Source organism: Papio anubis, chromosome 2, assembly GCF_008728515.1.
Source record: "Papio anubis isolate 15944 chromosome 2, Panubis1.0, whole genome shotgun sequence".
In the NCBI taxonomy this organism is placed as follows: Eukaryota; Metazoa; Chordata; class Mammalia; order Primates; family Cercopithecidae; genus Papio; species Papio anubis.
Window position 1 is genome coordinate 133,703,963 of NC_044977.1, and position 16,420 is coordinate 133,720,382.

The following is a 16,420-nucleotide window of genomic DNA, read 5'->3' on the forward strand; positions in this document are numbered from 1 at the left end:
CAAGTAGCTGGGACTACAGGCGCCCGCTACCTCGCCCGGCTAGTTTTTCGTATTTTTTAGTAGAGACGGGGTTTCACTGTGTTAGCCAGGATGGTCTCGATCTCCTGACCTCGTGATCCGCCCGTCTCGGCCTCCCAAAGTGCTGGGATTACAGGCTTGACCCACCGCGCCCGGCCCAAAAAAATATTTTTTTGTTTAGGTTTCCAGTGTGCATTTAAAGATACACAACTTCTGAGAGAAATTACGTCAAGGTTAACCTAAAATCAAGAGCAGGCAACATGCCTTACGGTGCATTATAACATCTTGCAAAAGTAAACAAAGCCATATGCTCTTAGTCACATGGCCACAAGTACAGAAGTCAAGGGAATATATAGTGTGTTTAAGGCAAGCATATTTATACTCCAAGAAAGGAACATCTATTTCACCCTGCACCACTTCTCTCAGCAAGCCAGTGTGAGCCAGAAAGGGTAGGGCGGAATCAGAAAGAGGTGGATCTAAAGCAGGGACAGCGGAGTGGATGGGATAGAGGGCACCAGAATCCAGCCTCCCTCTTGATCCACCCTACCTAGAGCTAGTGAGGAAGCGCCAGGCTTATATTGCAAGATGAGCCAGGAAACCCAAAAGCAGCGATGAAGAGCCAGGAATGGGGGGCGAGGGGAGGAGTCGGCGAACTCTCCGACACGTCCTCAAGACAGAGGACCAAGCTTGAGGCCTGCGGCCACCCACCCACCCATCCTACAGCCACCAGCCTTGACCCAGAGAGTCCGGAGCCTCCCAGGTGCGGGACGCATGCGCACGTTGACACTGCACACGCCGCGAGGCCGCCGCCCACCCTCTGCCGACATCCAGCGCAAACTGCGGCAGGCCCCACGCCGCCTCTTGCCAGAGCAGGGCCTCGGAGCCCCGCAGCCACGGACGCCGCTCGCCAGGCCCTGGTCGTGGGCATCACCTCGGTCCAGACCTTTGGGCTCACACCTTCCGCTGACGTGCAAGCGCCGCAGACCCTGAGACGTTTCTTTAGATCAGGGCGCCGCCGGCGTACACCGAACTTGCTTCAGTTTAAGCTCAGCGCCTTCCTGGTTCTAGCGCCAGGCAGCTTCAGCCGAGATATCGAGTGCATCGATGGATGCTGCCAGGCGCTGGGAATGCCGAGGGAGTAGATTTTAACGCTGCCAATTTTTTGTTTGGCGTTTGTTTTGCGTGCCTGTTTATTTTGATTTTATTGTTACCAAAAGCAATAAAGGTGGGACTGGAGAGTGTTATTGTCTTAGTAGTCGTCGTTATCGTCATGGGTAATCAGTAAACAAATCTGCATCGTAGGAAGTTATGTTTATGACACCTACACGAAACAAAATTGGTTATCTCATGCTGGGGGAGGGGGAAACTCGCGCAACGATAATAAATCATGGGAGTGTGTCTGTATAGAGTCTTGTGTGATTAAATTGTAATGATTTATTTGCAAAAATGCATTAAAAGTCGGTGTTTCTTCTGCCCTGAAGGTGAAGGCACTCACAAGTTGAGTGCAAATTAGTTTCTCAGATTAAAGTAACTGGTTAGTAGAGGAATAGGAGAAACCTGCCTGAGGCGAGGCGGGGAGCGGTTTCTTCTGAAGGAGAAATCAAATTTATAGGTGTGTGGAGTTTTTTAATTTAAACCAATAGAAATTAAAGAGACTCAGCATTTTCTGTAACTCATACTACATAACTTATTTTTCCTTACGTGAAAATTATTTTTTCCTCATTTACGCTTAAGCAAAGCTAAAAAGATAAATAAATTGTTGGCCTGGGTTTTGGTCGACTATGAGAACCAACTCATTCACCACTGCTAGATAACCAAGCTACAATTTTCCGCAGATATTTGAGATGGTAAAAAATCACCTCCACAATATATTTTTCATAAATAATGTACCTTAACTAGCCAATTTTGAGGCACCATTTTAAAACTTATATACTACAACACTATATGTATATTTTAAATAATTCAAAAGCTGGGGAAACCCTTGGGTCCTGAATTTTATTGGAACCTGTGTATCCGTCCACAGACTGTCAGCTGAGCTTTACCATAAATGCTTTTTTTTACCAAAACTGTATTTTGAAATGTCCTATCTCTGGAAAATATTTGCTGTTTAATGAAACAAAATCGTTGGAACTTTGTGAGCATTTATTAGTATATGATTTTATAACCTTGTTTTTTTTTAACGTAAACTTCCCTTAGGCCAGTGGGAATCTGTGGTCAGACACTAAAAATTTCTCATAGCTCCATCTGTTATCAACACTACTATTCCTAAATATGCAATGAGCCAAAAAGCTGAGATCATGGGAAAATCTATTGGTTTGAATTACACAATAGTTGTGTCTGTGACTTCCCTGATTACCTTTAAAGTGGTCATCTTTCCCTCAAGCTCAGTAGATGAAAGATGAGTTCAAACCTAAAAATCATGCTTAAAAAGGCAAACTAGTAGCTGGTGGGTCTCCTGATTCCTTGCCGACTTCTAACAGTGGTTATTTTTGAGTTATTTATGAATATGTATTTAACACCTCAGTTTGAGAGCACCTTGAGCACCATATCCACTTAGCTCACCCCATTACTGGCCTTTCTGCTAAATAATCTTAAAAACAGATTTTCATAAAGGATTAAAGGTTTTTTATTATTTTCCTCTGATAATATCAGAAAGTAGTTACAGAGAGTAACCCAAGACTCAATGTAAAATTGTTTCTAAATTTGTATAACTTTGGAAACTTTGAGTATTTGAGTCCCTTTTGTGGTGTAACAAAACAAAAGCAAGTACTGACACAATGTATTAATACCTAAAAGCTATAGCTGTGGAAAAATTATAGACATTGGTTCTCCTAAAAGTGGCAAAAAATGAAATGTTTTAGAAAGGCAAAACATTTCCAAAAAGCATGATATGCATAATCCTTAAATTCACCAAATGTGAACATTTTAATATGAGTATTGTAGAATAACATAAGGTTATATCCAGCTTCTATTTACATCTATTTGAGAAACACTAATATATTAAGTTATAATTGTGTTCTCTTTTTACAAGTATTTCAGATTGTTTTGACAGAACTTCTTAAATTATCTGCTAATTTGTTTTGATGCCTTAACCAATATATGGAAGATATACATATTAATGTTCTGTAATTCCTCTTATTTTTACTAAGAGTATTAGATCCAAAATAATGATCAAGTTACCTTTAACTTCCAGAAAGTCTGCATTAATATTCAGATACTTGAAAATGTCCCCTAAGCCACACTTAAAGATGTATATTTGTTTACACACTTAAATATAACTTTTCATATGTAAATATTCTTTTGTGAGTATATATTTGCATAGCCACACTTCTCACAGCAAGCCCTGTCCGGCACAATACAGACAAATGACTCAGGAATATAGACGTTCCTCTAATGTAACAAACCGTTCCGATGAAAATAGACCAGAAATAGAATTTTAAATCGTTGCGGGGGGAGGGGAGGAAGAGAGAGAGAGAGAGAGAGAGAGGACGTTTACTCCTGGCGAGCGTCTCTTTTTTAGCACTCCGCAATAAATGAAATTAGATGAGGTACAAACTTAACGTCGATTTTTTTTTTCAGACTCGAAGAGGGATAATCTCTTGTTTTTCAAATTAGTAAACAAACTCGGATGTTTCCCAAGATGCTAAAGAAGAAGTCCTGTAATTCATCATAGAGGGGTTCGGTTGCAAGGAGCAAGGGAGAAGGGTGAGAGTTCTGAGACCTCAGAGGGGAAACGAACGAAGTCGAGCTGTCCTTGACCGGGCGCTAAGGAAACACTTTAAAATGAGATCTGTCAGCTAACAGCTGCTCGGGAAACTTGTTAAATCGACCGGTCCCTTTTAGCGGGGTCTGTCCATAGAGGAGTCAGCTAGGCTCCAGGACACGAATAATAGAGCGAATAACACGGACCGAGGGGCGAGGAACTTGGAGGAGAACCGGACTCAACCTGCCTGCGAGCCGGGAAGCTCCTAAGAGAAGCTGCGCGGGTCGGAGAAGGTGCAGACAACCCTGACTCTGGGCAGGATGATGCCGGGCGGTGGAGCTACTGCCGGCAGGGGTCGAAGGTGTGAGTGAGAGGCGAGGATGCAGGATTGGGATGCGGGCTCAGGATGCGAGAATGGGATGCGGGGCCTATAAACTGCTGGGCGATAGATGCAGGGCAGGGACGAGGAAAACAAATGCGAAGCTGAGCAGTTGCGAGGCATCTTGACTCCAAGCAAGGCTGTAGGGAAGGATGTAGTGTCGGGATACCAGACTGACTCTAAGAGCTGCGCACTTGTCAGTTTCCTCTTGGCCCCACCCCGCGGGGTCTATCCAGCTCCCCAGTGTTTAACTAAGTCGTGACACCAACGCAAAATCCACGCCTAATTAAATTAATTAGGGATTCTTGTCAATCCTGGATTAATGGCCAAGAGCATAGGCGGCAGGGGCTATCTGGAAACCTGAGCGGCCGGGGACCGGCCTCCTCTCCCCGCCCCCTCCAGTCCCCCTGTGCTGCCCTACCACTCCAGCCCCAGCCCGCCCGAACTCCAATCTCTCTCTCTCTCTCTCTCTCTCTCTCTCTCTCTCCTTCTCCTTCTCCTTTTCCCCTCCCCAACCCCCGGTAGAGGCGCGACTGCTACCCGGGAAGGGGGCTCACTCCGAGTTGCGCGGGGAGGTAATTTACTCAGAACAAGGGGCCGCCTTTAGGAAGTATAAATAGTGAGACTTCAAGCGCAGCGTCGCTATCAGATCTGAACTCTCCGCAGGAAGAATTGTCAAAGATCTTAACATTGAACAAGCGCGCTCCGGCAGGGAAGCATCAGTTCCCATTTCCCTCCGGCGGCCCCCGCCCCTTCTCTTCTCCTCCTCCTCCTCCCTCTCCTCCTCCTCACCCTTCTCCCCCTCCTCCTCTTCTTCTTCCTCCTCCTCTTCTTACTTCTTTTTCTCCTACTTCTCCTCCTCTTTCTTCCTTCTTCTCCTCTTTTTCTTCTTCTTCCTCCTCCTCCCTCTCCTCCCCCACCTCCTGTCCCATTGATGTGTTATTATTGGGGGGGCTGGAGCAGTAAAAAAAGAAGAAGGAAAAAAAGAGCGGGGCTCGGCTGGCAGAGGTTGAGCGCCGGGCTGACGTGCGGCGGCGATGGAAGAACTTACGGCGTTCGTCTCCAAGTCTTTTGACCAGAAAGTGAAGGAGAAGAAGGAGGCGATCACGTACCGGGAGGTGCTGGAGAGCGGGCCGCTGCGCGGGGCCAAGGAGCCGACCGGCTGCACCGAGGCCGGCCGCGACGACCGCAGCAGCCCGGCAGTCCGGGCGGCCGGCGGAGGCGGCGGCGGAGGAGGCGGAGGCGGAGGCGGAGGAGGCGGAGGAGGTGTAGGAGGAGGAGGAGCAGGCGGAGGAGCTGGAGGAGGGCGCTCTCCCGTCCGGGAGCTGGACATGGGCGCTGCCGAGAGAAGCAGGGAGCCGGGCAGCCCGCGACTGACGGAGGGTAACGACCTGACTGACCCCGGGCAACGGTTCCCCTTCCCTCCTTCCTGACTCTTCTCGGGCAGGAGAGGACTCCGAGGCCCAGCGGGGAGGGGAGAGGGACGCGGAGAGGGCCCTGGACCCCAGCTTTGTAAGCTGGAGTGATAGTGGAAGGGTGGGGGTCCGGCGGTATGCTCGGTCGTGGGTGGGGTCCTAGTGTGTTGTTGGGGAGGAAGCGTGTGGGATTTGTGCGCGCCCTTCCCAGATGTTCCCATTCCATCGAAATGCATTTTTCACCAGCCGGAGAATGGGCCCGCAGCCCGGATGGCCCACAGGCGGACGTGGAAGTTCGCGGGGCCGGGCTGCAGGAGGGGGTGCCGGACCGGACGGCGGGACTAAAGCTAGCCTCTAGCAAGGAGTTTGCAGGGAGGGATAAGGGGAGAGGTGGATAGCTCGCCTCGTGTTTGGGGCCGCCAAGACCCCTTGAACTCCGCAGAGACCCTGAATCTTTGGATCTTAGGGGCCAAAACTTCCCACTCTCTTTGAAGGTAGAAGGAAGCCAACGAAAGCTAGGGTCCAGGCTACGCTGCTTCTCCCCGGCGAGGCGTTTCGGTTTCTTGGTGTGTTGGGGGCGGGGACGGGGAGGTGGGGATCTATATTTACACAATTCCTTTAGTGTTTTCAATCACCCAGTACTCGGTTCTCTTAGAGCAAAAATCCTTTGGTGCTAGCGCAGTGTTAGGAAATGTCTTTATCTCAATGGCAGAGCATCCTATAACAATTCAAAGGAGTTCAACAATAAAATTAATTTGGCACTTGGTGCCTGCAGTAACTGGTGTACTGCCATATTTTTCCAATTAAGAAAATATGTGGCATGTGTGGAATCACATATTTAAGCAAGCAATTAAGTTGTTTATAACATGGTCTGTTCCTGTTTAGATCATTAATTGGAAATTTGGGGACAAAAATAGAGATTTTATTAAGTCTATTGATCAACTTGAAATTTGGACATCTCTTCGAAGCCCCAAAACTTTGAGTGGCATCCACTGTGTAGACGACATGTAAGAGACAAAGCCTTCCCACCTCATTGGCAGCATCTGAAGGATGTGTTTTCATATTTTAATTTCAGTACAATATCAGTAAAAATACTTTGCTATTAAATTGGTTCATAATGTTCACTATAATGTTATCCACTTCCTTCCTAAAGAAGGGACAAATGTCCACAAAACGAACTCTGAGAACTAGAAAATACGGCAATACTTAAGATCACCGTAGCTAGTAATGCCCCGCAGGGCCGAGATCTAGCGACTCTTCTTCTTCCAAACCAGCACCAGGTCTTCCTAAATTTGTAAAATGGTGGAATTACTGTCAAGGTGCCCAGCTCAGCCTCCCGGCCTTGAGTCCACAACTACAGGCCCGAACTACAGGTTCGCCAGCGCGCTTGACGGCGAGGTTCAGATCTGAACCCCAGGCGGACTCAGTTCCTGGGACTGTTGATTTCCAAGCTCAGGACAAGTATTAATTTCTCTGCAGAACGGCTCTTCCGGAAATGATTTTTAACACCCATGCTGGCCTGGATCCTGCGCTGGAAAGAACTGCAAACAGTCTCTACTATCTAAACTCAGCTTTGACTCCTTAAAAACTGGAGTCTCTGGTTCGGGCGCAGAGTATAAAGGTTCCAGGGCGATATACATATGGTGACTCTATATGCTCACACTAGAAGAGCTCCTGTTTTTAAAGGGAGGAGAAGGACAGGACAGTGGCAACGGGTGTGTGCAAACCCAGAGCAGAAAAATGCATATTTTATTAAACATCCGAGCTGCTGGTTGCATGAAAAGGCTTTGAGCAACCAATAGAAACCGAGGATCGCGAATATTCCTCTTGAACCTGTTGATCTCTGTGGGTTAAGCGTTTAGGGTCGAGTCTGCGTTTCCACGAGGGAGGGCGAAGGGAGAACAGAGAGAGCGGTTGCTTTCGCCCGCCACCGGAGGCTGGTTTTCCGCCTCCTGCCTTCTGGCCCGGCGTGGGCGGCGAGCCCTTCGGGCCGCCAACATGGCGTGGGCGCCTGTGCTTGTGCGACCCCGGTCGGACAGGGCGAACGGAGATTACCTGGCTGCCCAGGGTACCTTATGCAGGGTTTGGCCCGAGCCCAGGGGCAGCGAGGGGTGTCTGCGGATGCGGCTCCCTGTGCAGCACAACACCGGAGTCTGTTTCTCTCGCTGATACCCTTCGGCCCAATTGTTCCTAAATTAGATCAGCAAGTTTGCGGTAGGCAGAGAGCCGGAGGTGGTGAGAGCTGGCTTGAGAACGAGTCAGCCTTCTGGGAATGGCCGGTGTGAGAGGCCAGTGGGTGGCCTTGCCGCGCCCTTATGTCCAGACCTTGCTCTGTGAGAGGCCTGGCGCTGCGCCTTTGATTTCTGGGAGTGCTCGGGAGAAAGTGAGTGCGAAAGTGAGTGGAAAGCATTTGGCGTTTGCTGGGGAAGGCCGGGAACTGTGGGGTGGACAGTGAGTCGAGGTACGTTTGCGGAGGAGGTGGGTGGTTGACTGCCCACCTTGCCCCAGGCGGCTGCTCAGACTTGACCTTTGCGCTTCTCCGGGATATTCTTCCTCCGAGTGGGGTGAGAAGCCGGATCAGGATTCCACGAGGGGGAACGATTCTCTATCCTTTTTTGTGACAAATCTGGTAACGGGATTTGCTGTGCTGTTTTTGTCCGTGTGTGTGTGTGTGTGTGTGTGTGTGTGTTCGTGTGTGTGTGCATGGATGCACGTGTGGCCCCCCTGGGGTGCCCCCTCCAGTGTCCCCGGAGCTGAAAGATCGCAAAGAGGATGCGAAAGGGATGGAGGACGAAGGCCAGACCAAAATCAAGCAGAGGCGAAGTCGGACCAATTTCACCCTGGAACAACTCAATGAGCTGGAGAGGCTTTTTGACGAGACCCACTATCCCGACGCCTTCATGCGAGAGGAACTGAGCCAGCGACTGGGCCTGTCGGAGGCCCGAGTGCAGGTACCCAGCTGCCAGGAGGTCGAGGGCCCAGGGAGCAGAGAGAGCCTGGGGTTGGAAAGAGGCTTGGGGAACACACTCGGGAGGTGGCGGTTCTAGTGTCTGGTGTAAGATGAGAAGGAAAGAGATATCTTTACTAGAGGTCTTATTTTCCAAAGTAGATCTTAGTCCTATAGCACTCCCCTCCCTTTTTTTTTTTCCATCCTAACATATGTTCCCAGAAGAAGAAAGCTGTGTTGGGCTTTCTCCCAGAGTTTCTATAAACCACACCCCCCTCGCCTCGCGCTGGCTTTAATGTGGTTTAATCCTAATGGGCCTACTTTTATAAGGCTTAAAAAAAATCCCACAGAAAACGTTTTATCTCTGGATGCCTTGAAAGTTCCAAGGAGTATTTTGCTCTCTGGAGTTTGATTTCCTTGAAGGTCTGCTCTACAGGGTCTAGGTTTGTCAAGCGGATATCCCAATTAGGTTTATAGATGTTCAGACTATAAAGAAAATTAGTAACTGTTAAGTGCAGAAATTTACAGTCTGCTGTTAGCGGTCGATCTCAAACTGTGTGTGAAATAGCGGAGAAATAAACGCATTTTGGCCACTCTTTGTTCATTTGTTTAACCAAGGCAACAAAACTGACCCTAAAGAAATTAAATTTTAAAACAAACCACATATCTTAGTATTTATATTTCCATAACCTGCCCCCCCCCCCCCCAGCACGTGCCATACCCAATGAAGTTAGGATTGAAACAGATTTTCTTTATTGGTCGTGGAGGCAAATGTAATAGCAAAAATAGGCTTTGGGGTCATTTAAAGGAGCAAATTGTGTACTTTCACATACACATATCCTTCTGGCTTTACGGGGAACAAATGTAAATGTTTCAGATTATATTTCCGCTCAAATAATAAAATAGAATAAAATGATAGTCATTATTTGTTTGAACACATGGAGCAGTTTTAGGCCCCCACATCTGCAGCTGTTACAAAGTATCGCTGTAACAGATACTCCCTCGGTCTCTGGGCACAGAGACCACCATCTGTAGCGAACTATGCACAATTCTTAAGGGGCTTCCCGCATCTTGTAATAGGATCAGGAAAAAAAAAAAAAAAACCCAGAACAGTCACGTTTAAGAGGAAAAGTAGTAATAGGCTGCCTTGGTCATCACAGCATCAGCAGCAGAGCCTTCCTTTTTAAGCCTCTCCTGCTTTGCTCTGTGCACTGAGATCTCCACAGGCTCAGCAACCCCTTAAGAACATGATGATAATTATTACAGTTATGATTATTAGTATCTTAATTCCAACTCTTCTAGAGGAAAAAAAGGCAAGAAGCCTCAGGCCATGTGAATTACACAAAGGACGCCACCCTGGCACACAATCCACCCTCTATTATACTAAATAGCAGAGAAATTTTTGAAGATTTACATTGACTATAACACTTGCTTTCAAAAACATACCAATAAAAGCTCTGAAGCAGTATTTTTACTTTAATGGGGTTTTTAAAACTTTAATTTGTGAGTCAATCAATATGCTTTATTATTGAAAGTGGAATACAAAAGCAAGCTTTATTTGAATTTTTAAAAATCTGTCATACTGCCTGTAAAAGTTGTCAAGTTTAAGCAGGTAACATCCAGGAGAACAAAGTACCTAAGAGTTACTCGCTTTATACATACTTCATTGTCCTTTCGCTGAATGCTCTTCTTTTTTTCTCTTAAGAAGTGTACTTTATTGTTGTTTCATACTTTTATTTACATTTTAGTTATTTTCTAGATGTTTTCCTACTATCCTAACTGCAAGCAGTGACTTTTTCTAAAGAAGTAAATTAGATTATCATGATAATGGTACACAATTATTCTGCTACTGTGTTTCACTCTGCTGCACAGAAGAACAGAGAAATTCTAAACTTCTTTGTAGTGAGGCTTTTATGACACTAATTATCTCTCCCCAACCTTTATAACTCCTTCTCCCCAAAAGAGTTATTATTGCTCTGGTGTTTGGGTTTTCTTTAAGATGAAGCTAATTAACATTAAAGGCTATTAGTGAGCACATCCTTCTCAGGTCTTAACTGGGCAAATATCTAAACACATTATCATACTGGTATCAGGTACCAAGTAGAGTTTTAGGCCACAGGGACTCTGTTATGTGAAAAGATGAAATCAGGACTAATAGTAATGTATCTTGCAAAAGTCTATAAAATCTATCTTTCTATTTCTGTAGTTAATTTACATGTTTAACTTTGGAAATTGAGGCTGTTTTATACAATTCAAAGATTGCTTGCTGTATCTCCCAGTTCTTATCTAAACCACGACTCTTTTCTCTTTGCACTCTTGTAATTAAAAAAAATTTTTAGTCATAATATCTAGGTTTTATTTTGTTTTTCTCCCTCCAACCTATAGGTTTGGTTTCAGAATCGAAGAGCTAAATGTAGAAAACAAGAAAATCAACTCCATAAAGGTATGCTTCTTATACAAGGAACATTTGAAAGCCTGAGCAAAGAGAGAAGTAGTGAATATTACTATTACAATGACAGAAAAAAGAAACCTCAAAAATGACAATAGTTCTTGACTTAATAATCCTCAAAGGCTGTTAATGGAGTCCTAAAGTTTGGGAGTAAGTTATATTTATTTAAATTTTGGATACAGTTTAGAAAGATAATAGTCCAATTTCAAAGTAATTAGTTCTATCTTGTACCATTTGGAACCCTGAAAAATGCTACAAATGTTAACCTCACATTATTTTTCTTTTGTACTTTTTACAGGTGTTCTCATAGGGGCCGCCAGCCAGTTTGAAGCTTGTAGAGTCGCACCCTATGTCAACGTAGGTGCTTTAAGGATGCCATTTCAGCAGGCAAGTACAGTATAATTTCAAGCTGTTTTTAAATATAAAAATACCTGACTGTTTGCTCTAACTGTTGAACATCACCTATCTCTGATCCCAGATGTCAATGTCTGCACAGTTGGATAATCTATTTTGAGATGATATAGTGGACCCACTACCCTTTAAAAACCTATACAGCATTAAGGGCCTGAATACCTACTCCCTTCTGTCCTCATGGGAACCCCTGAAGAGGCCTGGGGGCAGTAACTGGCCCTTTAAAAATACACTAAAGGTCGCCCTTAGAGAGAGAGGAAGGAAAAGTCTTTTGATTAAGATTTTGTCAAATCCAATACAGAGATTAGTCTTAAGGTATTTCTAAGGCAACCCTCTAGATACTTTTGTAGGTATTTTCTACCTCTTAGTCACATTAAATAACTCTGACAGAAGAAAAATAAATAAACACGAGTACTCCCAGCTCATACTTTCATTTTTTCTTTCTTTTGTTTTTAAATCTGTTTCTGCAAACAAAGCTTCATCTCTGGTAAAGAGAGAAGTCTTGGTCTTCCCAGGGCTGCCTTGCCTTTGCAAACCCTAAGCCATAAAGAAACCTTTAAGAGTATATTTTAAAAGGACGGCCTGCAGCAATGATTTAATCCTGGGAAATCCCAGTGCTCTGAACTCCCCGCTCTCCAAGCCTGAGGGCGATATCCTTTCCCAACCAGTATCTGACCTTCCCCATCCTCAGCCAGGACCCCTGCTTGGCATGGCTGTGATGTCATGAATTAGCTCTCAGTCTCCAGTGACTTTGACAGGGAGACACATAGGTGTGCCCATGAATTGAGACTCAGTGTCAGGGAGATCTTAGCTCTCTTGGTGCCACAGGACTCTGGCATCCTAATGCTGGGCTTTGGAAACAAGGGAGAATGACTGAAGAAAGAGAGAGGGGTGACTTTAAAAGGAGACCTTTACTGCTCAAAAGGTAATCTTTGGGCCAGCAGCAACAAAACTGTCTGGGAGATTGTTAGAAATTCAGAATCTCAGGCCCCAACCTAGACCTTCTGAATCAGAATCTGAATTTTAACGAGATCCCTGGGTAATTCTTATGGCAGTAAAGGTTAGAAGTACCGACTCACAATTGTGCCTATTGTGGGGAAGATGGAATAACTTCCCTGAATAACATAAAAAAGTTGCGTAGTTTGATTGTTGGTACTCCGTTGTTTTGGTAGTGGGGTAAGAGATGCATGGCAGCATCAGGAGAAGAGGGTAAGGATCCTCACCCACAGTCTTTCCAATATACCATTTCAGCCCAGTTCCCAAGGGAGACGGCCACATTCCTGCAGACGGGGGTTCCCGGGGTGCAGGGAAATAAACCTACCCCAACTGAGTTTCGGAGACCCAGGGGGCAGTGGAGTATCCATGTGGAACCCCAGATTCAGCAACAGGCTGAGAAGGTCACTGTCGGAACAAGATGCGCAGCCAAATGCCCTCTCCCCGTGCCCAAACACAACCCAACTCTCTCTCTGGCCAAGCTGGACGCCGTTAATGCTCTGTTTCTATTCTGTTGTCACCCTAGGATAGTCATTGCAACGTGACGCCCTTGTCCTTTCAGGTTCAGGCGCAGCTGCAGCTGGACAGCGCTGTGGCGCACGCGCACCACCACCTGCATCCGCACCTGGCCGCGCACGCGCCCTACATGATGTTCCCAGCGCCGCCCTTCGGACTGCCGCTCGCCACGCTGGCCGCGGATTCGGCTTCCGCCGCCTCGGTAGTCGCGGCGGCAGCAGCCGCCAAGACCACCAGCAAGAACTCCAGCATCGCCGATCTCAGACTGAAAGCCAAAAAGCACGCCGCAGCCTTGGGTCTGTGATGCCAACGCCAGCACCAATGTCGCACCTCCTCCGCGGCACTCAGCCTACACGCCCTCCGCGCCCCGCTGCTTCTCCGTTACCCCTTTCAGACTTCGAGAGCCGGCCCTCTTTCCTCCTCACTGACGATCCCTTGTTCCCTTTCGCATCCTGGACTCGGAAAGGCAGACTCCACGCAGGACCAGGGATCTCACGAGGCACCCAGGCGCTGTGGCTCCTGCCCATTTTCCTACCCGAGGGCCTAGAATTCGGTTTTGTAGGAGCGGGTTTGGGGGAGTCAGGAGAGAGACTGGACAGGGGAGTGCTGGAACCGAGGAGTTTGGCTCACCGCAAAGCGGCAACGATGGACTCTTGCATAGAAAAAAAAAAATCTTGTTAACAAAAAATGAGCAAACAAAAAAATTGAAAGACCGGAGAGAAAAAGAGAAAGAGAACTTATTTCTTATTACTATTTGGCAGAAGCTGAAATTGGAGAACCAAGGAGCAAAAACAAATTTTAAAATTAAAGTATTTTATACATTTTAAAATATGGAAAAACAACCCAGACAAATCTCGAGAGAATGTGGGGGAGTTACCAACTTAAATGTGTGTTTTTAAAAATGCGCTAAGAAGGCAAAGCAGAAAGAAGAGGTATACTTATTTGAAAAACTAAGATGAAAAAAGTGCGCAGCTGGGAAGTTCACAGGTTTTGAAACTGACCTTTTTCTGCGAAGTTCACGTTAATACGAGAAATTTGATAAGAGAGGCGGGCCTCCTTTTACGTTGAATCAGATGCTTTGAGTTTAAACCCACCATGTATGGGAGAGCAAGAAAAGAGAAAATATTAAAACGAGGAGAGAGAAAAATAATATTAACACAAAAAGATGCCACAGACAATGATTTCTCTGAGAAATTATTATGGCAAAACTGTCCGGACTGCTGACAGTAAATTCCGATTTGCATGTTACTTGTATTCCATTGATGGTGTGTCTCCTCCCACCCCCTTATCTCCCATGCACTCACTCCATTTTCATCTTCACTATGAAAAACAATACCAAAAGCATCTGGAAATTGATACCTATATCCACATATATATATATATATATATTTTCCCTGTCTTCGGTCCTGGGGAACAAAAGAAAAAAGTCAGAAAGGGAAAAAATTACACTCATTGTCCTAAGAAGACAGAGGTGGGCAGAACATGTGGGGAAAGGAAAAAGAAAACAAGACCACCAAATGAAATAATGAAGGTGCAGCGCCTCGCTGTGCCAGGCACAATAGGCGCTCAATGAATGTTAGTTCCCACCATTCCCCTTTTCTTGTGTTCCTTCTTGTTGGTTTCCCGAAGTCCTATTTGAAGACAGTGCTTTATTTCCCCCTCTCTATCCCGTCAAATTCACCTTAAATAACACCCAGCTAGATACAGGCACTAGGTTTGTGTAAGATATGTTGATACACACGAACAAAGTTTATTTTGGCTATAATGTGTGGACTGACTTTCAACATTTGCATTTTATCTCACAAAGGTGTATCTATTCAAGTAACTTTTTTTGTTTTTTGTTTTTTTTTTTGGTTGTTTGTTTCAATTCATGTAGCTATTTAAACTGGGATACTTTGGACTAAGCCAATCTGTATCCCAATTCGCTGGCAAGCCTAAGTTTGTGGGGTTTTGTTTTTGTTTTTATTTTACCTTCTAATTTACAAGAAAGAGGAAAAGCTCTTCTAACTGAACTTTGGTATGCGGTTGAGCTTTGTAACTATTTGTTCTCCATGAAAACAAAATTATTTATATTTGACATATTTTTTCTAGTGTATTAAGTTATTTTAAACAAAAGATGTTATCTCATGACGTGTTGTCAGTACAAAATGTGTCGCCTCCACTTCTGTTAAACCTCTTAAATAAGTGCCAAGTTATAATTGAAGACACTTTGCGATCAATTGAATGAAAATATCGTTTCATTTGATGGGGTTCGTGTCATCTTTGTTCCTGTTACTATTAAAATATCCAGGATAGTGTTTCCCTTTTCCCTTTTGATTAATGCGTATCACTCTCTCGAATATACCAACTTGGAAAAGCGCTTGCCTCTGCTCTTACGTGCTGCAGTCAAGGGGCAGTAAGAAGGGTGGCTGTGTGGCTGTCCCTAGCGCTGAGCGCATTTCTCGCCGCCGGCCCCCTCCATTTTATCCACCCAGCATAGAAACAGGGTTATACCAAATTAATGAAAGAACAGATAATAAGTAAAATAACATAGGATAGAGTAACTTCCTTCCCCAAGATGGACTCTTGTTATTCATTTTGCTATAATTTCAACCTTTATCTGGGGACACTTTTGGGAGGAAGGAAAGAGGGATCCTGCGGTGTGAAATCAACCTAGGTTTGGTATGGCATAATCGACAACCAGTCCCAGTTCGTTGACCCTCTCTGGAGCGGGGCAGGTGCTGACTTCGGAGCGGGAAAAGAGCCGCAAAGGCGGGCCGGCGAGGGCACTGTGAAGGGCAGATTCCCCATCTCACACTCCTGTTTAGGGTTGGCTGAAGCAGCTTCTTCATTAGTTAAATTTAGAAGGTGGAAGCCAGAATCGGGTTTAGGAAAAGCCTGGCCTTGAAAATACTGAGGAGCTCTCTCTCCCCGTGTCGTAGCCCCCTTCTTCTGGAAGAAATCCCACTAGTAAAGCCCAAAGGTGCTGCCTGTGTGGGGATAGATGGAGACTTTGAAGACTCGGCCCTGACCAGGTCCGAGACAGGAACTTTCTTTCCCGCGCGGGCTCTTGTGAAGACCGGACCTTCCTCGAAGACTGAAGTGTCCTGAGCGTCCCCTGAGACTCCCCACCCTCGTTCTGGAGGGTGTGTAAAACCCCTGACAAAACCCCACATCCTCCAGCAGTGTTCCCCACCACCCCCACTTGGCCCTCTCCCAGGTCTGAGCTAGTGTTCAAAGCTGTTCCTCAGCATGGACGTGGGCGATAGGTTTCTTTCTTTTAACTTTCAAAGACCACCGAACAGGATTTGGGCCGTACTCAGTGCGCAGGCCTTGCGGGTCTCCTGGTTGATGAACGTCGGTAGTTTTTATAATAAACATCTGCCTGCGGGCCTGGTGCGCCCTGAAGCAGTCAGGCCATCCGCCATGGTCCTGTGGCCTCCAGCGAGCTCCAGTCGGCGCCGGGGCCGGGGGTCCTAACAGGCAGGCTCCAAGCTCCAAACACTAATCCTAACCCAGATCCCAACACGGGTTCGGACCCTGGATACCATGGGGCAGGGGAGATGGTGGCTCCGCCTCGGGGCCAGTCTGTCCCACGCGGCGGAGCGCG

The 16,420-nt window shown here is 46.2% G+C and overlaps 2 protein-coding genes across 2 annotated transcripts in view; one reads left to right on the forward strand and one right to left on the reverse strand.

Moving 5' to 3' along the window:
* Positions 1-1,290, reverse strand: part of RSRC1 (arginine and serine rich coiled-coil 1) — a 445,722-nt gene extending 444,432 nt beyond the window's left edge. The window contains exons 1-2 of the mRNA XM_017955757.3: positions 1,230-1,290; positions 833-1,015 (exon numbers count right to left, since the gene is read on the reverse strand). Of these exons, the coding sequence (XP_017811246.3) occupies positions 833-1,015; positions 1,230-1,290 (244 nt within the window). The remainder of the gene's footprint in view (positions 1-832; positions 1,016-1,229) is intronic.
* Positions 1,291-5,050: 3,760 nt separating this feature from the next.
* SHOX2 (short stature homeobox 2) lies at positions 5,051-15,076 on the forward strand. The gene is made up of 6 exons (XM_031663624.1): positions 5,051-5,483; positions 6,010-6,081; positions 8,258-8,466; positions 10,848-10,905; positions 11,210-11,298; positions 12,842-15,076. The coding sequence occupies exons 1-6, from the start codon at positions 5,138-5,140 to the stop codon at positions 13,133-13,135; spliced, it is 1,068 nt and encodes a 355-aa protein (XP_031519484.1). The 5' UTR covers positions 5,051-5,137; the 3' UTR covers positions 13,136-15,076.
* The last annotated feature ends 1,344 nt before the right edge of the window (positions 15,077-16,420 follow it).